Source organism: Lynx rufus, unplaced genomic scaffold, assembly GCF_022079265.1.
Source record: "Lynx rufus isolate CCGP_SWC_20201006 ecotype Redwood Valley unplaced genomic scaffold, mLynRuf1.p SCAF_6, whole genome shotgun sequence".
NCBI classification, from domain to species: domain Eukaryota; kingdom Metazoa; phylum Chordata; class Mammalia; order Carnivora; family Felidae; genus Lynx; species Lynx rufus.
Window position 1 is genome coordinate 112,681,077 of NW_025814878.1, and position 24,723 is coordinate 112,705,799.

At 41.4% G+C, this 24,723-nt stretch overlaps 2 protein-coding genes across 7 annotated transcripts in view; one reads left to right on the forward strand and one right to left on the reverse strand.

Moving 5' to 3' along the window:
• Nucleotides 1-16,181, reverse strand: part of ANKS1A (ankyrin repeat and sterile alpha motif domain containing 1A) — a 181,054-nt gene extending 164,873 nt beyond the window's left edge. For 3 of the 5 annotated variants that reach the window (XM_047101256.1, XM_047101257.1, XM_047101258.1), the window contains exon 1: nt 15,904-16,180. In XM_047101256.1, the coding sequence (XP_046957212.1) occupies nt 15,904-16,097 (194 nt within the window). In that variant the 5' untranslated portion in view covers nt 16,098-16,180. Of the gene's footprint in view, nt 1-15,903 lie in introns of all 5 variants that reach the window. The other 2 variants (XM_047101259.1, XM_047101255.1) reach the window with 2 other exon arrangements.
• Nucleotides 16,182-17,475: 1,294 nt separating this feature from the next.
• Nucleotides 17,476-24,549, forward strand: TAF11 (TATA-box binding protein associated factor 11). Of its 2 annotated transcripts, XM_047101260.1 has the most exons (5): nt 17,480-17,726; nt 21,120-21,268; nt 22,712-22,799; nt 23,147-23,243; nt 23,888-24,549. In XM_047101260.1, the coding sequence occupies exons 1-5, from the start codon at nt 17,556-17,558 to the stop codon at nt 24,016-24,018; spliced, it is 636 nt and encodes a 211-aa protein (XP_046957216.1). In that variant the 5' UTR covers nt 17,480-17,555; the 3' UTR covers nt 24,019-24,549. The 2 variants fall into 2 exon arrangements, with proteins under 2 accessions (XP_046957217.1, XP_046957216.1); XM_047101261.1 differs by lacking the exon at nt 23,147-23,243 and having other exon boundaries at nt 17,476-17,726; nt 23,888-23,944.
• The last annotated feature ends 174 nt before the right edge of the window (nt 24,550-24,723 follow it).

The following is a 24,723-nucleotide window of genomic DNA, read 5'->3' on the forward strand; positions in this document are numbered from 1 at the left end:
CAACTTACAATTACATATGCACTGCTATCAGCAAACATAGGTATTTTTTTTTAATGTTTATTTATTTATTTTGAGAGAGAGAGAGAGAGAAAGAGAGAATGAGCAGGGAAAGGGCAGAGAGAGGGGGAGAGAGAATCATAACTTGAGCCAAAATCAAGAGTCAGATGCTTAACTGACTGAACCCCCCACGCACCCCCAATAGGTATTTTTAAATGATTATGAAAACTCACTCAAAAGAATTAGGTCTTCATAAATATCCGCCAACTGAATGAGCAGGAGCTAAAGTTTACCTGGGCTGCTCTGTAAATGAATGATATAGTTGGCAAAAGAGTAAATATTAAAAAGAGGTACGCAGAAGTGATGGAAATTGAGGACAATGCATCTAACATAACACATCATCATGGGTAAAGAAAAGACATTAAGAAAAAGACAGCTCTATCAATTTGACAAAGCATAGTGAGTCAGAGTACTGGATCCTGATTTCTTATACACGCTCTCTGGAAAAACAAAAAGCAGTTAAACTTTAAAATGAAGCACCAAGTCCTGGATCATTTACTTAGAAATCTTTTTGAAAGCCTGCCCTGGGCCGGCTAAAGATGGTAAAAGGGCTGCTGATAAGTGACTAATGAGAAAACTATTCTCCAGCTAGGACTTAAACATACAATTATGGAGGCAGCAATAGATTAAAAAGGAGCAATTCCGGAATCTCTGCCAATTTCAATATCTGAGGTATTCGCATTTGTAGGTAAAAAGTAATAGAGCTCTTCTATTACTGCTAAGCATATAGGACCCATAGGTGTTTTCAGAACTGCTTAACTAGAATACTATATTCTCCTTCCACTTCCACAACCTGGGGACTCAACAGCTTTCTTCCTGGTAGCCATGATCTCCACACAAAACAGACTCTAGAGGCCCAAATGCAAAACCTCAGTCCTGGGCAAGGCACTTAACCTCTCCAAATCTCATCGGTGAAATGGTCACTAATACCTATACCACAGGATTGTGAAGATTAAAGCGCCGAGGATTATGGAAAGTAACACCCCCTGTCCCTAAATCCCAGGCTTCAAATTAGTATCAACACTCATTTGAACCGGCCGGACAATATTCTCTGGAAATCATTTTATGGACAAACTAATTATTATTTGAGGTCTAAAATTTGGTCATAAACCACTAATGAGGGAGGGGGAGGGGAGAGAACTGTAAAAAAAGCAGAGTGGGTAGCAAGAAATTAGAAATCACTTCAAATACACAGGTCTCTGGTTTCTTACCAACTGTTTAGACTTACTTCCCTTGCACACACTTTGGCCTTGGTGGTACAGCTGGCAGTCATGTGTCCAAAACAAACCTTTATCACTTTGAACTTGGGGAAGTAGGGATGCCGAACTTTCTCACAGATGAAATTCATGAAAATGCATTAACCTGCTTGAGAGGAAGATGGGAATTTTCTAGAAGAAAAGCTTGAAAGAAGCGATATGGGAGGCTTTTCCCTCTTCACGAGCTGCAGGGCATTCCCCTATACCCTCTAAACTAATATATTATTTGGCATAAGTTTAAAGACATTCCCCTCACGTAATGTTCCTATATTCCAGGGAAACTGCCAATGATTTCTTTGAAAATAAGCCTTTTACTTTAGGTCAAGTGTTCCAAAGGGATTTTGTGTTACATTCTTGAATCAAAAAAAAGAATCCCCGGTTGCCTAAAAACTAAGAGCAAGGACTCCAAAGCCAGTCTGCCTGGGTTCAAAACCAAAACCAAGCTGCACCATTTCCTGGCTTACCACCTGGGGCAAAGCTACACGACTTCTCTGTGCTTCAGTATCCTCATCAATAAAATGGCAACAATGCTAGTGCCTTCCCCAAAGGGACAGCATGAGGACAACATGAGATCACATTTGTAAAGTGCTTAGAACACTGTATGACACAAAGTAGGTGTTATAAAAGCAACTATTACATTAAAATAAATAAATCCCTCATTCCTCTTTTTTGGTAAAATATTACCTAAGCATATAGCGAGTGATGTTTGAATCTCATCCAAAGAGACAATTCTCCAAGTGGTCACATGTAGTGCTTTATAAGCAACAGTTTGGGAGCCAGAGAGACTCCTGGCTTTGTACCCCTCTGTGTGGCCCTGGACTTGAACCTGTCCCTGAACCTTGACTTCTTCATCTGTAAAATGGGAATGATGATAATTATCTACTAGGCATACTATAAAGGTAAACTGAGAAAATACAGATGTAAAGTTCTTGACACAAAGTATTAAGTGCTCGAGAAGTAAAACTATCCCCCTTCCAAATACATGTGTACATACCCACCTACAACTATGGCAACAACTCTGAGCTGTTGTGAATTAACTTGTGAGTTAACTACCTCAGATACAGCAATATGGGCCGACTTTTGCAAGTTTTATCACGGCCGTGGGGCAACCGGAAGAAGCAAGAATCAGGTAGCTGGACCCAACCAGGACAAGTGTCAATGCTCAGGCTTCATCAAGCTGGATCAGAGGACGAGTGGGACACAATGCACCAATAGTTAAAAACAAAGCCAGGACTGGGGCCCCTCTCCAGGCCCAGCCAAGAGCTAAAGATCTAAAAACAAACACAAGAAAGCCTAAGAATCTTTAAGTGATTCAAGTAAACAGCCCTGAACTGATCTGTTTTGCAAGCTTTCCTGGTTATTGAACTTCTTTTAAGAAGGTCTTGACTATAATTCAAAAGGAAAAATTACTGGAGAAATGGATTGTGTTTAAAGAGAGCAAAAGAAAATCACAAATGACTGCTTATTCAGGCGAAAGGAAAACAAAGTCAATAGGTTGGTTCACTCAAACAAAATGGGTTCTGATATAGGCAGAAAATTCCTTTAAAGAAGTTTCCTTCTGGGGCGCCTGGGTGGCTCAGGCAGTGAAGCATCTGACTCTGACTTGATTTCGGCTCAGGTCATGATCTCATGGTAAGTGACAGCCTGCTTGGGATTCTCTCTCTCCCTCTCTCTCAAAATAAATAAGTAAACTTTAAAAAGTAAAATAAAATAGGGGCGCCTGGGTGGCTCAGTCGGTTGGGCATCGAACTTTGGCTCAGGTCATGATCTCGCGGTTCCTGAGTTCAAGCCCCATATTAGGCTCTGTGCTGACAGCTCGGAGCCTGGAGCCTGCTTCGGATTCTGTGTCTCCCTCTCTCTCTGCCCCTCCCCGACTTGTGCTCTGTCTCTCTTTGTCTCTCAAAAATAAATAAATGTAAAAAAATTATTTTTAAATAAATAAAAGTCAAGAAATCTTTAAAAAAGAAAAAAGAAGAACGATCTTTCTAAGGTTAAATAAAGTGCCACCTCCAAATTAGCTTGTGTTCTCTGTAATAGCTAACACCTTAAATAACAGTACCACTTTTTCTACCTTTCAGAGGTAAGAATAGAGACTTTTCAAATTTTAAAAACAGAATGTTACTCAGGGCACCTGGGTGGCTCAGTTGGTTAAGTGTCTGTCTTGGGCTCAGATCGCAATCTCGCAGTTCATGGATTTGAGCCCCATATTGGGCTCTGTGCTGACAGCTCGGAGCCTGGAGCCTGCTTTGGAATCTGCGTCTCCCTCTCTCTCTTCCCCTTTCCTGCTCGCATTCTGCCTCTCTCTCAAAAGAAAACATTAAAAAATTTAAGAAAAATAGAATGTTCCTCAAAGAAATTAAAATCCCTGAGATTTTAAACGTTTGCTATGACTGAAAACAGTTGTAATTAGGAGATCTACATAAGCAAAGCTGAAAGTTGCAAAATGTACAGAAGGATGAACAAGAAAAAATTTTATTTTCATGGGGCGCCTGGTGGCTCAATCGGTTAAGCATCGGACTCTTGATCTGGGCTCAGAGGTCATGATCTCACAAACATGAGATCTCACACCCCACATCAGGCTCTGTGCTGATAGCATGAAGCCTGCTTGGGATTCTCTCTCTCTCTCTCTCTCTCTCTCTCTCTCTCTCTCAATCTCTCCCTCCCTCCCTGTCTCTCTCTCCCTCTCTAAATAAATAAACCTAAAATTTTTTTTCTTACTTAATCCTCGTAAAGACAAGCACTCGATCGTACCTTCCAAATGTAAAAATCAATGCTACTTATTCAGTATCAGTGAATGCTTAATAAATGCTGATTACTGGTATTATTAGTGGTATACACATTTGGAGCTGCTTTTCCAGTCACAGTAAAAGGACTGACTCAGCCCATACATCACGTTGCCGCTAGTCATCACTGGCAGGGATAAGCACATGGTGTAGTCACGACAAAGGACAGACCCCACCACGTGGAGACAGAGCTACAGCCGCAGTCTTGCAAGAATCATGCACCAGCCAACTCAACGGTGTTGATACCTGCTTGGCACTATGAAGCTTCAGTGTTTTCAGCTACATTTTCCATTCTGAGTAAAGAAGTTCAGTATATTTCTCTTACTTGTATTCTTTTTAATATTTATTTATTTTTGAGAGAGGTAGAGAGTGAGCCGGGGGGAAGGGCAGAGAGAGAGGGAGACAGAATACCAAGCAGGTTCTGCGCTGACAGCCCCATGTGGGGCTCAAACCCACGAACCGTGACATCACGACCAGAGCCGAAACCAAGAGTTGGACGCTTAACCAACTGAGCCACCCAGGTGCCCCCTCTTACTTTTACTTTTATTTTTTTCATCTTAACTAATGAAAATGCTCTTAAAAGAAGGTGAGAGCCCCACATAAAAGTGCTGTGAAATCCGTCAGTATAATGGTGCTGGATGCTCTCACTGCCTAACAGAGGCCAAAATCTCTCTAAAGTAGAGCCCTGACTGTCCCAACAACTATCAAAAAGAAAAAATAAGTGGTTCCATGTGCTGCTTTTATCACTTAAAAAAAAGTATTTATCTATTTTGAGACAGAGAGAATGAGCAGGGGAGAGGGGCAGAGGGAGAGAGTAAGAATCCCAAGCAGGCTCCACACTGCCAGCACTGAGCCCAATGTGGGGGGCTCAATTCCACAAATCGTGTGATCGTGAGATCACAACCTGAGCTGAAATCAAGAGTTGGATGCTTAACCAACTAAGCCACCCAGGCGCCCCTGCTTTTATCACTTTTAAATTGACTCTATAATGTAGTATTTGCATAGCTAGTCAACGGGGGAATCTGGGCCAAGGCAGAAGGACCCAGACCCAAACCTCCCACCTGTACTCCAAGCATAAAAAACCAATGAATAAAATGTAACAACAACAAAAAAATGCTTTTGTGTATATTTTGTATATAGCTCCAAACCAAGAAAAGAAATGCACAGATGTCAGAACAGGAACTCAAAATCAGAGCTGTGAATGGGAACTCCCAATGCACTAAATTAGAAATCAACAGTAAGTACAGAGAGAAATGTGCTTAGTATACTTAATAAAAGACAATTCAACTCACTGTTCAATGTTTATGTAAAAAGAGTAACACCGTGAAACATATTCAGAGTAACAAATAAGACTGAATAATCTAAGTAACAAGTCAGCTTAACAGATCTAGATTCTTATCTTGAGTCCGCCCATAAAGCTGGTGGGAAAACACTATTTCAAGTTGGTCTTCCATAAGTACTACCTAAGGAATTTGGTTACTCAAGTCCCTCAAGCATGCTTTTAAAGTCTTTTGGCATCTATAGGGCCATCTATGGCCAGCAGGAAACTTAAAAAGAGAAAAAAGATTGGAAGCTAGCTGAACTAATCTATACTCTCAAGGATTAGAACACTTGATTCGCAAATTGTCAGATGAACCAGCACAAACGGGGGGGGGGGGGAACTTTGAGTAGAAATATCAGTCAAGTAAAATACACAAACACACACAACACCACTTCATTATAAACCAATTCAACTGCTTTTCATAGTAAAATAAAATTGTTAGTCTAAATATCTCAGAGCACATTTTTAAGAGGTTTTATTGAAGCATAAATATGTTTAAATATATGAGTTCCTAATGATATTTACAAAAAAAAAAAAAAAACCTCATTAGACACCACTGAAGACTACTAGGAAACCAAATGGATCTGAAAACTGGTAAAGAACAGAAAAGAATCAGGCACTCAACTCATCTTTCCTGAACAAACTATATCCCAGGATAACCAAGTGGTTGATAACAGGAGGTTTCTCTCTAAAAAGTATTCCAGGTAATAAGTGAAGAACGTAAAATAGAAATGAAATATCACCATTTTGCAAACTCTTAATGAAGTCATCGTCTAGGCAGTGATCTTCAATGGCTGCCACCATCACAAGAAAGAAAGACTCAGGACACTTGGGTGGCTCAGTCAGCTGAGCATCTGACTTTAGCTCAGGTCATGACCTCCTAGTTCCTGAGCTTGAGCCCCACACTGGGATTGCTGATGTCAGCCTTTCAGCACAGAGCCCGCTTCCCCCTCTCTACCCTTCCCCCACTTGTGTGCTCCAAAAAATAAATAAATATTTAGAAAAAGAAAAAAGACTCAACTGAAGGAAGCACACAACACCCCGAGGAAGAAATCCTGCCAAAAAAATTGAACCTGAATCAGATCAAGTCTCTAGATCCAATTTCCAGCTTATAGGCAATACAGGGGACAGATGAACATGTTAAATGACACCTCAGAGATGCAATCAGCAAAACCCGGACTATGGGAAATGGGGCAAATGCCCCTTTTCTTTCAAATACACTGGAAAGAAAAATGACAGAGATGAAACCCACAGATTTAAAGAGACTAAAAGATATATCAAACGAATACAAGGTGTTTACAGACTTGAACAAACCAACTGGAAAATACAGAATATTTTAGACAATACGGAAAATTTGAACCCTAATTAAACATTTGATGATTTTAAGGAATTGCCATTTTTTTAGATGTGATAACGGTATTGTGAATATTTTTTAAAGAAATCTTTATCTTTTAAAAATATGTACTTAAGTAATATGATATATAGGCCTCTCTTCAAAATAATTTCGGTGCAGCGGGGGAAGTGGGTGCCTGCGTGGCAGTTAAGCATCTGACTCTTGATTTCAGCTCAGGTCATGATCTCACAGTTGTGAGATCAAGCCCCATGTCAAGCTTTCTGTGCTGGGGATGGAGCTGCTTGAGTTTCTTTCTCTCTCTCCCTCCCTCCCTCCCTCCCTCCCTCCCTCTCCCTCTCTCTCTCTCTCTCTCCCCCCCTCTGCTCTTCTCCCCTGCTTGCATTCTCTCTCTTCCCTTCTCTCTCTCTCAAATAAAATTTAAAATAATAACAATAATAATTTAGTTGTGGGGTGATAAAAAGAAACAAAATTGGCCACAAGCTGATAATTGTTTTATGAGTACATAAGGTATGTGAGGTGTCATTATTTTATTCTCTTGATTTCTGTATGTTTGAAATTTCCCAAAATAAAAGCTAGAACAACAAAAGAAAATGGCTTTTGTCTCATTCTGCTTCAAGCATATTGCTCAATGCATTGTGTGTTATTAATGGCCCTCTTCTAAACATTAGCCTCTGAAGAAGGACCTGAGAGGTCCCAACTTGACCATTAAAAATCCTATGCCTGCACAAAAGTAACTTTCTAAATAGAAGTAGCATTAGCGGCCATAGATCAATACATTACTTCCCAATCAGAAGGACCCAGAAGATGTAACTCTTATTATAAGAGTCGTCAAATACAATTGCATAAGTAACTCTCGTCACAGTTGAATACTCAAACTACATCTACTGTTCTCAGTACATAAAATGTTATAAGCATAAATGTGCACACAATCTTATCTACAAGATTACATATGCCAATGCTGTTCCAACAGCAGAAAACTAAAAACAAACTCCTAACTAATGGCAAAGAAGGGATTCAATAATTACAGTTCATACACACTATGGAATACCACTTACTCATTTATTTTTTTTTTAAATTTTTTTTTTTCAACGTTTATTTATTTTTGGGACAGAGACAGACAGAGCATGAACGGGGGAGGGGCAGAGAGAGAGGGAGACACAGAATCCGAAACAGGCTCCAGGCTCTGAGCCATCAGCCCAGAGCCCGACGCGGGGCTCGAACTCACGGACCGCGAGATCGTGACCTGGCTGAAGTCGGACGCTTAACCGACTGCGCCACCCAGGCGCCCCCCACTTACTCATTTAAAATGAGGTTGAAGAGAAAATGAAAGTTGTTTATAATACATTAAGTGAAAATTTGAGGCAAAGTATGTACAGAACAGTGTCATTTCTAGTAAAAAACATTTATTATATATATTTACATATTATATTATATTATATTATATTATATTATATTATATTATATTATATTATATTATATTATTTTTTTTTTGTAAAGAAAAAAGACCAAAGAATATACATGAAAATTGCAACAGCTAACTCTTTTAGGTGGTGGGATTACAGATGATTTTATTTTCTTCTTTGTGCTTTCATGTGTCTGGCAATTTTTCTATACTAAATGTAGAGGTCCATAATCCCTTATTTATAATTCAGATACCCAAAAATCCCTGAAAATAGATTTTTAAAAGTTACTGGCAAACTTGTTTAGGTGCAAAACCTGCCCTAAACATACTTCATATTTATCCCCTTTAGTGTGAATATTGACAGATGTCACTGCAGGGATACAATGTTTCAGACTGTTGACCCAGATTCCACTAGGGGCTCACTAGGACTCTTCAACAACCCCAAAATTTTGGATACTAAACCCCAATGTCTCAGACAAAACACTGTAGACCTGTATCAGTCTGTACCCTGCCACCATTACCATGTTTAGGCTTCTAAAAATGGGACTCACATTTGAAAAGTTTGGGAGCTCCTGCTATCAATTATTATAACTTTTAAAGCAGCATCAATATAAAATATGTCCTTAACAACAAGATTACCATTCCAGTTTATCAAAGGTGGCGAGCACTGGGCTCCCATCAGAAGGTTTCAGCAGCCAAGGTTTACCAGGCATTACGTGCCTTCCATATTTTAGCTCACGTGATGCTGCTTCAGGAAGTAGATACCATCCCAGGCCCATTATACACATGAAGACACAGATGCTCAGAGAGGTTATGTAACTTGACTAACTCACAAGGCAGAGTTGGGTCAGAGTCTGCCCTTCGGCAGCCATGCTAAGGCCTCGTCAGTTAAGTAATCCACAGGGCAGTTCTGCTTCCTGGATCAGATCTCCACCATTTTTAATAGCAGTAATAACATCACAAGTAAAGCAGAGACAACTGACTTGTTTTAAAACCTCCTTTTTGATTTGTAAACTAAACAAACTTGATCTACAAATTACTAAGAAAGGATAAATATGAAGCCATAACATATAATTTCTAGTATTACTACCATTAACTGTAACCACACCAAAGTTATTTGAAGATGTTCTACGAATGTAACAATATAATTTTCTATACCACAGAAAATCTCCCAGTAATCTTTTGGAAATCAGTGTGGGGAACATTTTCTGAGGGCTGTCCAGAAGAGACCAAGTTCCTACCCACAGGAGAGCCTGACATTTCCAAGAACAAACTCTCCACTATCTACTTTTGGGGTTTCCTTGGTGTCTCTGGGCTATAAAACCCAGTAATTTACTTTCCCTACTGAAAACTAGGGTAGAAATAGCCTTGACTTCCTTTTGCAAGCCAAATTTCACAGCTGTTGAGGGTGAACAAACCAAGGGGAAAAAAACCTTCAGAAGGGATTTTTCTGGCCAAGGATGCAACTTTCACTGGGACCATAATCTCCCAGGACAAGTGAACATGCTGAAGCTGACTGGCTACAAATCAAATTCTTCCGACCACAAGACTGTTTCACTGTTTCCAGTCTCTAATTTTTGTAACTAAGACAGTAAAAACTGAACTTCAATTGGAGAATTCAGAAAAAGGGAGAGGAGATGTCTGACTTTTCAAACTTACGTAAAATTATCTTTTTCTTTTCTTTTTTAAAAGTGTTTGTTTATTTTTTTTTTAAATTTATTTTTTTTTCAACGTTTTATTTATTTTTGGGACAGAGAGAGACAGAGCATGAACGGGGGAGGGGCAGAGAGAGAGGGAGACACAGAATCGGAAAGAGGCTCCAGGCTCCGAGCCATCAGCCCAGAGCCTGACGCGGGGCTCGAACTCACAGACCGCGAGATCGTGACCTGGCTGAAGTCGGACGCTTAGCCGACTGCGCCACCCAGGCGCCCCAAAAGTGTTTGTTTATTTTTGAGAGACAGAGACAGAGCACAAGCAGGGGAGGGGCAGAGAGAGAGAGGGAGATGCAGAATCCGAAGCAGGCTCCAGGCTCTGAGCTGTCAACACAGAGCTTAATGCGGGGCTTGAACCCACAAACCGCGAGATCATGACTTGAGCTGAAGTCAGACGCTTAACCAACTGAGCCACCCAGGCGCCCCTAAATCTTTTTCTACACTTACACGCCCTACTCGTTTAAGATTAGTAACTCTCTAGATTTTTAGGCACAAAATAACCACATAAAATCATAGTCTGCTTTAAAGAAAACAAAAATGTACAGCAATTCCAAAATAAAAGGGCTGCTATCCCAATAAAATCATACTTAAAAGAGGTATATTAAAAAGTTCTTGAAGCGCCTGAGTGGCTCAGTCGGTTAAGCATCTGACTTCGGCTCAGGTCATGATCTCACAGTCCGTGAGTTCAAGCCCCGCATCGGGCTCTGTGCTGACAGCTCGGAGCCTGGAGCCCGCTTCAGATTCTGTGTCTCCCTCTGTCTGCTCCTCCGCCGCTTGCACTCTGTCTCTCACACTATCTCAAAAATAAACATTTAAAAAAAAAAAAGTTCTTTAAAAATCATTTTTAAGGAATTGAAAAGCTTTAGTGTAATATCAAGAAAACTGTTATCCTAATGGATAGTTGTGTTTTGTTGGTTTGTTTTGTTGCGTTCTCTCGGAAAGAGCCAGAACTTAGATCACACATGTCCATGAGATCCTGCTTCAGGACCTCACATCAACATCGTAGAATGCTGTTGTCCTCTTAGGATGTTAAAATCATTTGCTCAAATTAGGCATATTCAAAAGAAATCTGGCACTGCAGGAAGGCAGTGAGAGAAAAGGTGTCACGTCATTACAGTTTACAAGCTACACATCCATTCTGGGGAGTGAATGAAGGACCATTTTAATGCGATGGTTTTGTTAAACACTTTTTTTTCTTTTGAGTGTGAATTACTTACATAAATTTAGGAATCTTTCTTAAAAACAATGAATAAGATGAATAAGTTGTCATTGTCTTCTGACATTGGAAGAACTTTCTTTTGTCCCCAAAGTGGGGTCCATTTTTCAAAAGTTTTCATTCTTCCTTCCTTACTTCAAAAAAATTTTTCATATTTTTGGGAAACTCGTGGTGATTTCTGGATAGTCTCCCTCCTCACCTCAAATGGTAGAATAAAAACTAGTTTATAGCTACATTTATTGCTACTGTCTATACATTTTTCGATTTCTCCAGTAAGCCTCCTTGGCTTCTTTTCTTACTCACTCTTCTCATGCTTGAGAAATTAAATATAGAATGTTCCTAAACTATGACACATCTACTCCTCAGTCCTAGCCTTTGGTTTAGTTTCTCTGTGCTTCTGAACCCTCAGGAATACGTTTTACTTTACACCTTACACATACATCAGTATTTAGCTCATAACTCAGTAAAAGTTTAAGTCAATATATGATGATTTCTTGTAACATTTTCTTTTTTCAGGCCTTTTTGCCCTTTAGTTGATAGAATTCACTTCTAACCCAAATCTTACGGTCTCTAATAGAATTTGCTTTCCTGGAAATCAACAGTTTCACTAAAAGCATCAACATATCAAACTCTCTGTTCCATGACAATGTGTGTCCAGGGCTGAAAAATACCACGAGTTAAAATGAAGTTTAACACAGCGCCTGTCCCAAGCTATCAACTGAAGGCATGCATTTGTTCAACAATCAGAAAAGGAGATACTATTATGTAAAGTAAAATCCATGCCATCCGGAACCACTCTAGGACTAGACATTTCAGAGAACTATGCTTTCTAAATAATCTACTTTAAGTAACAAAAATTGTATTTGAATCATTTTGGATAAAAAACTAAAATATGTTTTTCCTACTTTCATTAACATGCTCTATTGCATATAACTTATTTGATGGCTAAGTGTCATAATAAACAGAAATTACAGCACTAAGATCTAGTACAACAATGCTTGGGGCCTATGCAAGCGTGTAGGGCTATGCACATCTATGTTAATAGTCTCAAATTACTGAGGATGGGAAAAGCTAGGATAGATTTTAATCGCTTTTTCTGTCTCTTATTTTGTCAATCAGTCACACAGACATATCATACTACTATAAACGCTGTAAGGAAACAGACGATGTATCAGGCGAGGGACTGATTTTGATAAAGTACCTATTCTGTGCCAGTTCTGAGATAAACTTTGCAAGGCATGTAGCAATCAGCCTGGCACAAAAGTAGAAAATGGGTAAACACTAGGTAAATGAATAGCACTAATGTGCCTACCTAAGCATGTTCTCTCTTATTTACAGCTTCTAATCTGCCATGACCTGGAAAACGCATACCCAAGTGTGAAAGAACACCATTTAAAATATGTCTAGCCTGGTACTTTGCACATACCAGGGGCAGCATGGCAAAACTGTATGTGCTGAACTGAGGATGGCGAATAGTGAGCATTTACAATGTGCCAGAAAGTGTGGGAAGTGTCTTACACACATTATCTAAGGTGATACCTATAAAGCAAACAATATTATCCCCATTTTACAGATGGAGAAATTGAGGCTCCAAGTGGTTGAGTAATTTATAATAAAATCAAGCAGCTAGTCGGTGATGGCAGTACTCTATGAATTCAGGCAGTCTGACTACAGAACAAGTAGTCTTTTTCTTTTTGAGAGAGTGAGAGTGAGATAGAGAGTGAAAGAGAGAATGAGTGGGGGAGGGGCAGAGAGAGAGGGAGACAGAGAATCTGTAACAGGCTCCAGGCTTTGAGCTGTCAGCACGCAGCCCGACGCAGGGATCGAACTCCCGAATGGTGAGATCATGACCTGAGCCGAAGAAAGATGCTCAACCAACTGAGCCACCCAGGCGCCCCAAGAACAAGTGTTCTTAAGTGTAATACTACACTGCCTCTGAATAAATGTGCAGTAAAGAAGAAAAGGTCAGAAAGACATGAAGTTTATAACAACTTTTTGTTTTCCTAGTAGAAGTTTTTGCTGACTTTCTGATTCTCAGGGATATTCTCAATGGGTGAGGGTTACTGCACGTCAACATTATACTGACAGGCCAGTGCAATAAACTATGAAAGCCAGACAAGTAAAGAATGAGCCAGTAGAATTACTGCACACTACAGATGATGGGTTCCAAAGAAGTAGAAGCCTGAGAGATCCGTGTGTATTAGGGTCATTAGGGAGGGCTGTAAGAAGTTAAGACCTAAGCCCAAGAAGTGTAAGAGAAAAGACATGGGGTAAGAGAAGGGGCATTTTGTAGTTTCAGAATCAGCACAAACCCTCTGTGGACATGGCAGGGGGAGGGGTCGGTTGGGGGGGTTGGTCATAAGTAGATGAACAAACACACATGTGGTTTGGAACATTTATATCCAATGCAGCTGTAAGCTCTTATTCTTGCCAGCTTTACTTGGTCACTCAAACAGCTGGACAAACATAGGTTACAGTTGGCAGTACTAGTGGGGGTGGGATATGGCAGCTAATGCAAAGGCTAGATCTAAAGCTACTATTCCCTAGCTCCAGTTAAGGGTCCTTGAGGTGTGGAGTGTGAGGTGTTAGATTTCCAAACCTAAAAAAGGGAGGACATGCTGACCTAGGGACTATTTAAATACATAGTATCATTTGCTCAGAGATCTTTCACTAGGTTGAGCCAGAATCACCTCTAATTAATGACACACCTAGTGTAACTATTGGTGCAGATCCTCCCTGCCCCTAAGAATCACAAGGATGAGAGGTTAGGGCAGCTCTTAGGCCATCTACCATCTCTATAAGAGACAGGAGAGCAAATCAGGAATCAGCTGTCTTACGCAAGGGTGTGGAGACACATCCACACTTTAGGACAGAGACTGAACTTATTAGCATGAGGCCAAAAGTAAAAACACTGTGGTAAACAAAGATTTCCTAGTCTTGCTTAACTACACGGCAGCTAAATCCTCAGCAAAATGTTAACAGTCTCTGAAGTGTGAGCCTAAGAGCAATTTGACCTGTACTTGGAAGGTGGGAGACATGTGCAAGTTTCTCACTTCAGCAGGATATACTAGGGGTTAAGGTATCTTCTGGCAAACCTCCAAATGCTACATTATTCACCTGATTAGAGACTGGCACTTGGAACATGTATGGTCTTTCTCTCATCTCTCAGATATCAGAAGTGCAGAAATATCAAAGTAATCCAGAGAAGATTCAAAACCCAATGCATGCATTCAAAGTACGTTTATAAGTTGCGAGGCACTGATCTAGGGATTGAGACTATAAACATACGAAGAAAGACTACATCACTCTAAAGGATGGAAATGTACCCATTCATTATTACGTTTTATCATGCCCAAAAACTCCAGACTGCCGGCAGGAAGTTCTTCTAGTGCCCCAGTAGCACCAAGCAAGTCTTTTTCCTGCTTCTATGCCTCTGACCATAGCTTGCCAACCTGGAATGGTCTCACTGTACATCACCTGTCTATATCCTCACATCCTTCAAAGCCAGCTGAAGTCCTCCTCCTAGAAGTCATAATCTCCATCTCATCCCCTAAGTTCTGTCTCCTTTTGCTGAACTACTAACAATCACAGCGAGTACAGCCATCACTTTATTTAGAAATCTGTCATCCTCTAATTGATAACTTGTATTCATTCAATGAATCCTAGGTACCAACTGTGCGACAGCATTGCCCTAGGGACTGGAGAAACTGCGGCAAACAGCACTGGTTTTAACCTCCCAAAAAAGAACTCATGGGGAGAGTTCTCCTATGCCGCTTTTGAAAATCTTCTGTGTAGACCTGGGTCTGTACTCAGTGCTTCATACCTAACAATTTATTAGAGCCCTGGGCTTCTTTGGTCCAAACTCACTCAAACTGAAGTTACAAAAACCAATGGGGAACAAAAGCCAACGAAGCCATTTCTAAATGAACTTCCACTTCATAAAAACCTCAAAAGAACAAGGAAGGAAAAGAAAACAGGCTATGAAAGTGCTGCTGAACCAACACATTTTACTCACACTGACAAAGTACCTCCAATCCCCCCTCCAAGCCACACAAAAGTGACCTTTCTCTCTCCATCCTTACCAGCTCCGGATTCAAGTGTTTATTTTAACAACAGATCTCAGAAAAGTTTAAAGCACCCCTAAGTTTCCTAAACAAGTCTTTCTAAAGCTTTGTTTCTTGATGAGTAACCCCCTTGATGAATCTCGCATATGCCACTTAAGAGACTAATCCAATGAGGCTCCCGACAACGAACTAGAATTTGAGCTGCAAGCACGAGAGGGGCTAAAAGAACACCACTCTGAACGTGATAAATCCAGACACAATTTTAGTATCAACAACAAAAGCCAGGTCCTGCGGAGCAGGGTGGAAGGTTCCAAGTTCCCAAAAGAAGGGAACCAAGAGAATTTCCTCCGGGGGAGCGGTGGGATTCTGCAAGGCGTGGGAGTTTCTGCATGAGGTGAGGGAGATTTCAAATAAATATTTCTCTGCTCTAAAGTAGCTTGTGAGATACGACAGCTGGCACCCGAGAGCGGGCGAGGGTGAAGCCGGGCTGTGCCATGCGGCGGAGGCTGCCACCCGGGCACTCCCACCATTCTCCGCAGCCGGGTCAGGATATGAGAGCCCGGCGCCGCGCGGACCTGCACGGGCGCTCCTGGCCCCGTGGGCCGCCGGTCCTCGACCCTGGCACCCAGCAAAGCCACCCGCCAGGGTCTCAGGCGCCCCGACCTCTCAGGAGCCCCAGGAGACGGGCGGGGGAGAGGGGATCTCCAGCCAGCCGTCCGGCCCCGGCGCGTTACCCACCTGAGCAGACTGGAGAGGGGATGGCTCGAGGACCCGAGGCCGCCGCCGCCGCCGCCGCTGCTCCCGGAGGAGCCGCCGCCGCCGCCGCCGCCGCCCCCGAAGCCTGAGGAGAGCCGCTTCCCGGACAGCAGCTTCTCCACGGCCGGGAGGTGCCCGGTGCGGGCCGCCTCCAGCAGCTCCTGCTCCTTCCCCATCCCCAGGGCCACCGCCCCCTGGACCCCCTTCCCGGGGCCGCAGCCGAGCCTGCTCCGGCTCCCAAACTTTCCGTCTCCGGGCAACGCACCCCCCAAACCGGCCGGGGACACCACCCCCCTCCCCCCCGCCTTTTCTGCCCAGGAGCGCGTCACTTCCGGGATCTGGCGTCACGCGTCACCGCGCCCCCGTGCCCCGCCCCCTTGCCCACCTAGCTGGGCGGGGCTCGGCCGGCGGGCGCAGGTGGCTTTGGTCTGCTGGAAGCCGACCGGTTTGGGTCGGGATAGGCCTCCAAGGGCAAGAGGAAAGCGCCTGATAGATAGCCGCTGTACAGGTGTTAGGGAACAAATGGGGCCCACCTGTATGCGCCTCCCGACGTGCGCTTCCTCCCCAAAGGTTTTGGGAGCCCCCAGGACAGGAAATACGGTAATTCACCCAGGCAGCGTAGAAACAAAGAAAGAAATACGGTAACGCGCACCTACATTTCCAAGTTCATTCTTTCGGCACGCATAAGTTAAATATGTGATGGATGTTGGGACCTAGTGATACAGAGGTGAATAAAATGGCCTGCTCCGCACCTCAGTGAGGGAAGAGAGGAATTTTTTAAAATACAAATATCTCTTCTTCATGGCCCCAATCTCTGAAAAGGCTCGTTAAAGTGAAACATGCAAAGACAAGACCTCCCTTCACAGTAGAATTTGTTTCCTCTTACTTTTTGATGAAATTAACCGAACTGACATAAGAAGTCAAGTTTGTGAAACCGACCTGGATAGTGAGTACCGGTATATTGGAAAAATCATTTAATTGGGTAGAAAGTATATATTGTCTTTGCTACTGGAACTGTTCCTACCTCTAATTAGGCGCTCAACAAATGTGGAGTGAATCGATGGGTTGGATCAATTCTGTTCAAGTTATATGACTTTTTTTTTTTTTTTTAGGTGCTTGACGAACCGAAAAGAAATGGCAATTCACACAGGCCCACGGCCTCACCCCAATTAAAATGTACGAGGTTGAGTCCCTGCCTAAAACTTTACCAGGCAGCCACATCCCAAGACATTGGCGTACAACGGAAAAGAGTCTTCTACCGTCCCCAAACTTTACTCTGAGGAAAATGGATTAGGGAGTTAACCACGTTTTTAGAAAGGCAGCATGGAGGGGGAAAAACGTCCTTCAGGAAACAACACAGCTCTCCTTTACAAATGCTGATTTCCCAGAGTGGAAAACCCATAAACTGATTTCCGTACCCTCAATTTTCCGTCTCCAACCGCCACCAAATCAGTTAAAACGGAGCTCTTGAAGTGCCCTACGCGTGCCTTAAAATGATCCCTCCGAGGAGCGGTAGGGGTGACGTCATCGCAGCGCGACGATAAGAAGTAAGCTTCTGGGTTGCTCTGACTCAGTCAGTCCCGAGCTCCAGAACCTGACAGGACTGCGATCTCGCCCTTCTTTTTCTTGCTGCTATGGATAATGCCTGCGAGTCGCCCCCGGAAAAAGGTGGAGAGACGGGGGAGTCAGAAGAAACGGCTGCTGCTCCCGGGGGCCCGGGGGCTACCGACACAGACGGAATCCCAGAAGAAACTGATGGGGACGGAGATGCGGATTTGAAAGAAGCTGCGGCGGAGGAAGGCGAGGTAGGGAGACATGTGTGGATGAGGTCAGAGGAGTACTCTGAGATTGTGTTAACAGAGCTTGCTCGACCGGCTTCCTGGTTGGTCCCTGCCAAGCCCAGATAACTCGAACTCACCATGACTCGAACTCACCATGACTCCCTCTAGGTCTGCCAAGATGTGTCCGGAGAGGGAGGAGACAAAACTGTAGTGCGGGTTCGGTTCCAGAGCCCCAGCCTCTGGGTTAATACTTTTAATCCCCGCTCCTAGATATTAAGGCTACTTCTAAGAGATTTTTTAAAAATTTTCAGGCAAATTCTACCCCTAACGTGGGGCTGTACCTCAGGACCCTGAGATCAAGAGTCCCATGCTTTTCAGGAGGAGCTACTCAGGCGCCCCTAAGGGAGTTTTACATAGCCTCTTGGTTTTCCTGGTGAGGAAATTGGGATCTGATGTCACAGACAGTGCAAGAGCTAGAACCCAGGATTCCTCGTATCCCTTTGACCGAAATATGGTTTCTCCTAGATGTTGCTCAAGCATAACTGTCATACGCTGCAGAGCCGTTAAAGGGAGACTTGGAGTTACTGGTTCAGTCATGTTTTTACTCTCGTGGGACACTTAACTACGACCAGTGACCTGGGTGTCAATGTCCAAGGGACTCTATAGCATAAACACACCAAACCCCAAGAGCTCAGCAGTGTTGCCTAACTGAGCATCAGTCAGGGGACTAGAATCTCAGCGTGCTCTGGCTTCCATTTCTAGAGATGGAATCTTGGAGTCTTAGAACTTCCTAGGGACTTAAACAGATCATGGGGAGGACACTGGATTAGATAGAAACAGCCTTTCAGAGAATTAAGTTGCATCAAAATATATAAAGTAAGAACTTTTAGAAAAATGTGGGAGCACCTGGTTGGGTCAGTTGGTTGAGCATGGGACACTTCATTTCAGCTCAGGTCATGTTCTCACGGGTTCCTGAGTTCAAGCCCTGCATTGGGCTCTGCGCTGTCAGCAAGGCTCCAGCTTGGGATTTCTCTCTCTCTGCCGCTCCACACCTCGTGCTCACATGCTCTCTCGCTCTCTCAAAAAATAAGCATTAAAAAAAAATGTGATGAAACTTTTTAAAGAAGGAACCTTTAAAAAATATCTGAAGGACATAGAGGATTTGAATAATAATTGGTTCAGTCCAATAAAGAGCTCACTACATACAGAAATTTGCACCCAACAGGAGATACATTTTTTTTGATACTTCTGACTGAAACACTGTTGTTGTTTTTAATGTTTATTTATTTTTGAGAGACAGAGAGAGCACGACCGGCTGGGGGGGGGTGTTGAAGAGAGAGAGGGAAACACAGAATCCGAAGCAGTCACCAGGCTCTGAGCTTCAGAGCCTGACGCAGGGCTCAAACCCACGAGCCGTGAGATCGTGACCTGAGCCAAAGTCGGACATTTAACGGACTGAGCCACCCAGGCGCCCCAAACTGAAACACTTTTAAAAATTGATCATATACCAGGGGTACCTGGGTGGCTGGTTGGTTAAGCTTCCAACTCTTGACTTCCGCTCAGGTCATGATCTCAGGGTTTGTGACATGGAGCCAAGGCTGGGCTCCCTGCTGACAGCACGGAGTCTGCTTGGGATTCTCAGTCTCCTGTCTCCCTCTTTCTCTGCCCTTCATCCCACTCGCGTGCATGCACATGCGCGCTTTCTCTCTCTCTTTTTGTCTCTCTCTTTCCCCATCAAAAAATAAACCTTTTTTAAAGTTAATTTAAATTAAATTAGCCTTAAAGATTGATCATATACTATACCACAAAGAAAAACCCAAATTCTTAAAAGCGGAAATCAAAACAGGGCACATCCTATTAGCACAGTGCAATAAATATGAAATTAACAACAAAAAGCTTCTCCCAACTGCCACTCCCCCCAAATAAACTAACCCCTGGACATTTTAAACTGTTTTTTAAATAGCCCTTAGATTAAATTAACAAAGAGAACACTACATCATATCATACGGGCCTTGACCAAAACCGTATTTAAAGAAAAATTCATAGCTTTACATATTTGTATTAACAAACAGGAGATGCTGAAAATAAGCACCCAACTCAAGAAACCAGAAAAAGAACAGAATAAACCAGAAATATTTGATGTTCAAATTTAGGCCAAATAAATTTTAAAATCTAAGAAAATGACTCATTTTTAAGGAAAATATAAATCACCAAAATTCAAGCACATAGAGGTTAGAAAACTTGTATAAATAGGTAACTAGAGAAGAAATTGAAAAGTTTTTTAAAGATACACTATCTTCACTCTTACCTACCCCCTCATATTCCTCTATGAGTTTATGTGAGTTCCTCTTTAAGAAAAACAGAGGTTAAATCCCATTAATGAAGTTTGTTGTCTTTTGATTGTATATTAAGTTGGAGGGGATGAAGTTTGGATTTGAATTATTATTAAACATCTAGCATGACTAAACCTGTGTTAAATGCTTATGTGGGGAGAGAGAAATAAGAGACAAACCTATCTTCAAAAAGTTCACATTCTAGCAGTGAGAAACATTTGCATGATACAGTAGAATTGAAAGATAGGAAGAAAAGAGCATTATGTGTGGGAGAAGCTCACTTAAACGTTCCGAATCCATGGGGCGCCTGGGTGGCTCAGTCGGTTGAGCTTCTGATTCTTGGGTTCCACTCAGGTTGTGACTTCATGGTTCATGAGCTGGAGTCCACGTTGGGCTGTGTGCTGTCAGTGTGGAACCTGCTTGGGATTCTCTCTCTCTCTCTCTCTCAAAATAAATAAATAAGCTTTAAAAATATATATTAAAAAACAAAAGTTCCAAATCCAGGGCCAACTAGCTCGCTCAGTTGATAGAACCTACAACTCTTGAGTTCGAGCCCCATGCTGGAGGTAGAGGTTACTTAAAAAAAAAAAAAAAAATTATTAAAAGTTACAAATCCAAAGAAACACTGTTTTGATGAGAGGGTGCCTCCTTTTTAATATTCTTTCAAGATGGAATCATCAACAATAAAGAGATGTATAGATTTAGAGGCAGAAGAGCTGGCTGGATGCAGAGGCCTTTTCTGACATCCCCCCTAAAGGATGAGGTCAGGAAGTGGGCTCAATGCGGGAGAGTGGTTATCGTGATCCTTGGCACTTCATTTCCTTTGTAAACATACTAGAGCTAGGATCATATAGCTAAACTGGAAAGTTGGATTCTTTGGCTGGTTTTCTTTTCACAGCTAGGCTATAAACTTCTTTAGGACAGAGAGTGTATCTTAACGCATGATGGTACAGCCAGTGCTTGGAACCAAAAAAACTATTGAATAATGGATTTGTTGTGCTGTAAAGAGAATGAGGTCTTACCTTCTTCCCCAAGTCTGGAAAGTAGGCCAAATATATAATAGGGTTTCTTTTCATCTTCTCAGCTCAAGAGTCAGGATATCTCAGATTTAACAGCAGTTGAAAGGGAAGACTCATCTTTACTTACTCCTGCAGCCAAAAAAATGAAAATAGATACCAAAGAAAAGAAAGAGAAGAAGCAAAAAGTGGATGAAGATGAGATTCAAAAGATGCAGTAAGTTACTGTGTGATTTTTTTCCCCATTTCAAGTCTCTAACTTGACCGTACAAAGTCAATAAATTTGGGGAGCCTGTAATTTTTTTCTCTTTTTTATACTCAAAAGAAAGTAAAGCAAATAATACTTTATGTAACATTTTAGGAAATATAAATAAATAAAAAGAAAAAAATATCCTCTTGTCACCAGAAATAAACACTGTTAGTATTTTGAGGTATAGTCTCCCAAGATATTTTCTATACATGTATATCCAGAAATAAATTTTTTCAAAGATGTTACTGTTTATGACCTGTTTTTCACATTGTATATGGTGAATGTTTTCCATGTCAGTAATTATACATAGGTCATAACTTTTTTAATGGGCTCATTGCAAATTTATCAGAGAATACAGAAAAATAGAAAAAATAATTACCCATAATCCCACCACCCACAGTTAACCCTGGGTATGGATTAGGTTATATACTTTTTCAGATTTTGTTTTAAATGTTTTAAATATTTATAGCTAAATACTTTCTTGTAAATCTGCCTGTAAATTATCAATTTCCGTGGGTGCATTGTATTCCATTATGTAGATGAATGATCATTTAACCAATCCCTGTAGTTCTTTTTCTTCTTTTGACATTATTATGATTGAGCATCTTTGAGCCCATCTTTGCATACTTGTCCATTTAGTTCCTAAATAAACCCCCAAGGAGTGAATTGCCAGTTCAAACAGTCTGAATGTTTTCAAAGACTCTTCATACACATTTCCAAATTTTTCTCCAGAAAGGTGGTTGCACTTCACACTCTACCAGCATGTATAAGTTTGTGTCCTCCCATTCTTACTAACACCATTCTTTATAATGCTCATCTGTCTGATTCATGAAAAATGTTATCTTATTTTAGTTTATCATTTTAATTTCTTCAGTTAATAGTGAAGGTTAACTTTTTTTCCTCTGTGTTGGTCATCGGTATTTTTGTAACTTGCCTATTCATGTCCTTTGCTTATTTTCAAAATCGCTATCTTTTATTTATTGGAAAGCATTAAGAGCATAAACTCTTCTCCATATATTTTACAGATATTTTCCCCCAAGTCTGTTAATGTCAAAAACTACTGGTTTGAATATAAATTTATGTATCAAATTTTTACCATCAATGTGAAATGTAATAAGGTAGAGTTAGGGGTAGAGAGAGCCTAGTGCTGAAAACATAATCTATATAGTGACCCAACATTGTAGTTTAAGTTTTTGTTGTTAATGAAGTAGAAACGAAGTTGTATGTCATTTTCTCTCAAGTTTCTAAAGAGTAAAAATGCTTTGTCTTCATTCCTTGTAAGCACCAAGCTTAATGCTATTGACCCCTCGAAAATTCATTTTCTAACTGTCTGAGAGTTTTATTGATGTGATAATATACCTTAAACCTTTGTTGTTGTAAGCCAACTTAATTATCTGAATCTTTGTCTAGAATCCTGGTTTCTTCTTTTTCTGAGGAGCAACTGAACCGTTATGAGATGTACCGCCGGTCAGCGTTCCCTAAGGCAGCCATTAAAAGGGTAAGGATGGGCTACCACACTTCATTTCCATCAGATATGAGAGTTGAACTAGACACAAGAACTGTGTCCACCTCATTTTGAATGAGGTGCTAGTCAAGTTGGTGGATCATTCACACAGGAAAACAAAAATAAAATGCCTCTCGATTATCAATTGGAGTTTTGTATTCTGGGGATAAGGTCTAAACGTAGAGAATGAGTTGCTGTACACCTGAATCTTTGTCTTAATAGTCTTAATTTCAGTATCCAGCCTTTAGTAAAAACCTTTTTAGTACAAAACTCTTAAGGGTACCATATTCTTAAAAGCAGTCCTTGACTTTCTTAATCATAGTCTTTGTTCTTCTTTCAAGCTGATCCAGTCCATCACTGGCACCTCTGTGTCTCAGAATGTTGTTATTGCTATGTCTGGCATTTCCAAGGTTTTCGTTGGGGAGGTGGTAGAAGAAGGTAAGTGTTGATAGCATGTACAGGATTGAACCTCTGGTGGTCTTAACTTTCAAGAATATCTATGCTAGGGGACCTAATAAAGTACCTGTGGGTGTTTCCATTCGCACTAGAAGTTGACCAAGTGGGGCACTTTGTATTCAGGAGAGCATGACCATTATTCCTCAAAAGTTTTAATACTGGGGCTCAAGGAAGCATCTGGGAAATCTTTCCAGATTCCTGTCCTCAGTCCACGGCGACAGAAGCCTACTTCGTATTTTTCCCCAATGGAGTTTGCTCATTTCTGTTGCCAAATTAAAGACCTAAGATAAGCTATCACTGGGGGCTGACCAGTGTGGTATGATGAGGAGTTGTCCCTCATGTTATGAATCCTGGGAACTGTCCTCTATCCATCAAAGAAAGAACCTTGGCTGAGTGTATTGCTGGTCTCCAGTCAGTGAAATGTTTTATTTTTTTAAGTAGAAGATTATATATTACACTAAAGCTAACGTGATAGGTTTTATAGCATTCTCTTAAGAAGGGAAAATGTCTTGGTTTATTTCCTTAGCAAGCTTAAGAAGGGTTAATGAGAATTATAGGATTCAAATGGATTATGTGATTAATAAGTCCTGTGTGACCATGAGACTTTCTTCTTATCTTCTGTTTAGCACTGGATGTGTGTGAGAAGTGGGGAGAGATGCCACCACTACAACCCAAACATATGAGGGAGGCTGTTCGGAGGTTAAAGTCGAAGGGGCAGATCCCCAACTCAAAGCACAAAAAAATCATCTTCTTCTAGACTGAAGCCTAGAAAGGCCTGGTACTGAAGGAAGGAGTACCGGTTCCAGACTTCCTACTGCATGAGACTTTTGCACAGGTGCTTTAGTCCTCTAAGGATTCCATGATGATTTTAATGTCTTTCTCAGAACTCTGATATTCATCACATCTAAAAGGCATGCAGCCTGTTTCATACTTGCCTTGACTAAATATTGGCACCTCTTTGGACATTCTGAGGCATTTAACTATTTCTTGGCTAGTTGGAAGAAGAAAGGTACATGGGCCTTAAGCGTCTTCCAGACAGAGAAGCTGCTTTCAGAAAGTCTTTCCAAGAAAGCTTTGATGGTTTCACATTGAAGCATGAAGTTGCTATGATTTAGGTTGTTTCTTCTATCTGGTTTTAAGTAGATGAAACAACCATAAACTTTGACTTGTGATACTCTACCATGAAGAACACAGTGATGGGAGGAGTAGTGGAAAAGTTTATCCCTGTACACATATAAAGTTCCCTATGGATCTTGGTGAGTGATCATTAAACTGTTTTCCAACTTGCCTTATGTGTATTCATTTTCTGTCTAGCTGGTTGGAATGGGGAGAAGTTCATCATTATTTTTTGGTGTCAGATTAAAACTGGTCTTTGGCTTTTTTTGAAAATTTGAGCCCTTCCCATTTTCTACTAGAACCATTTAAAATTTTCTCAAGAGTACTTAAAACACTTAAAAATAAC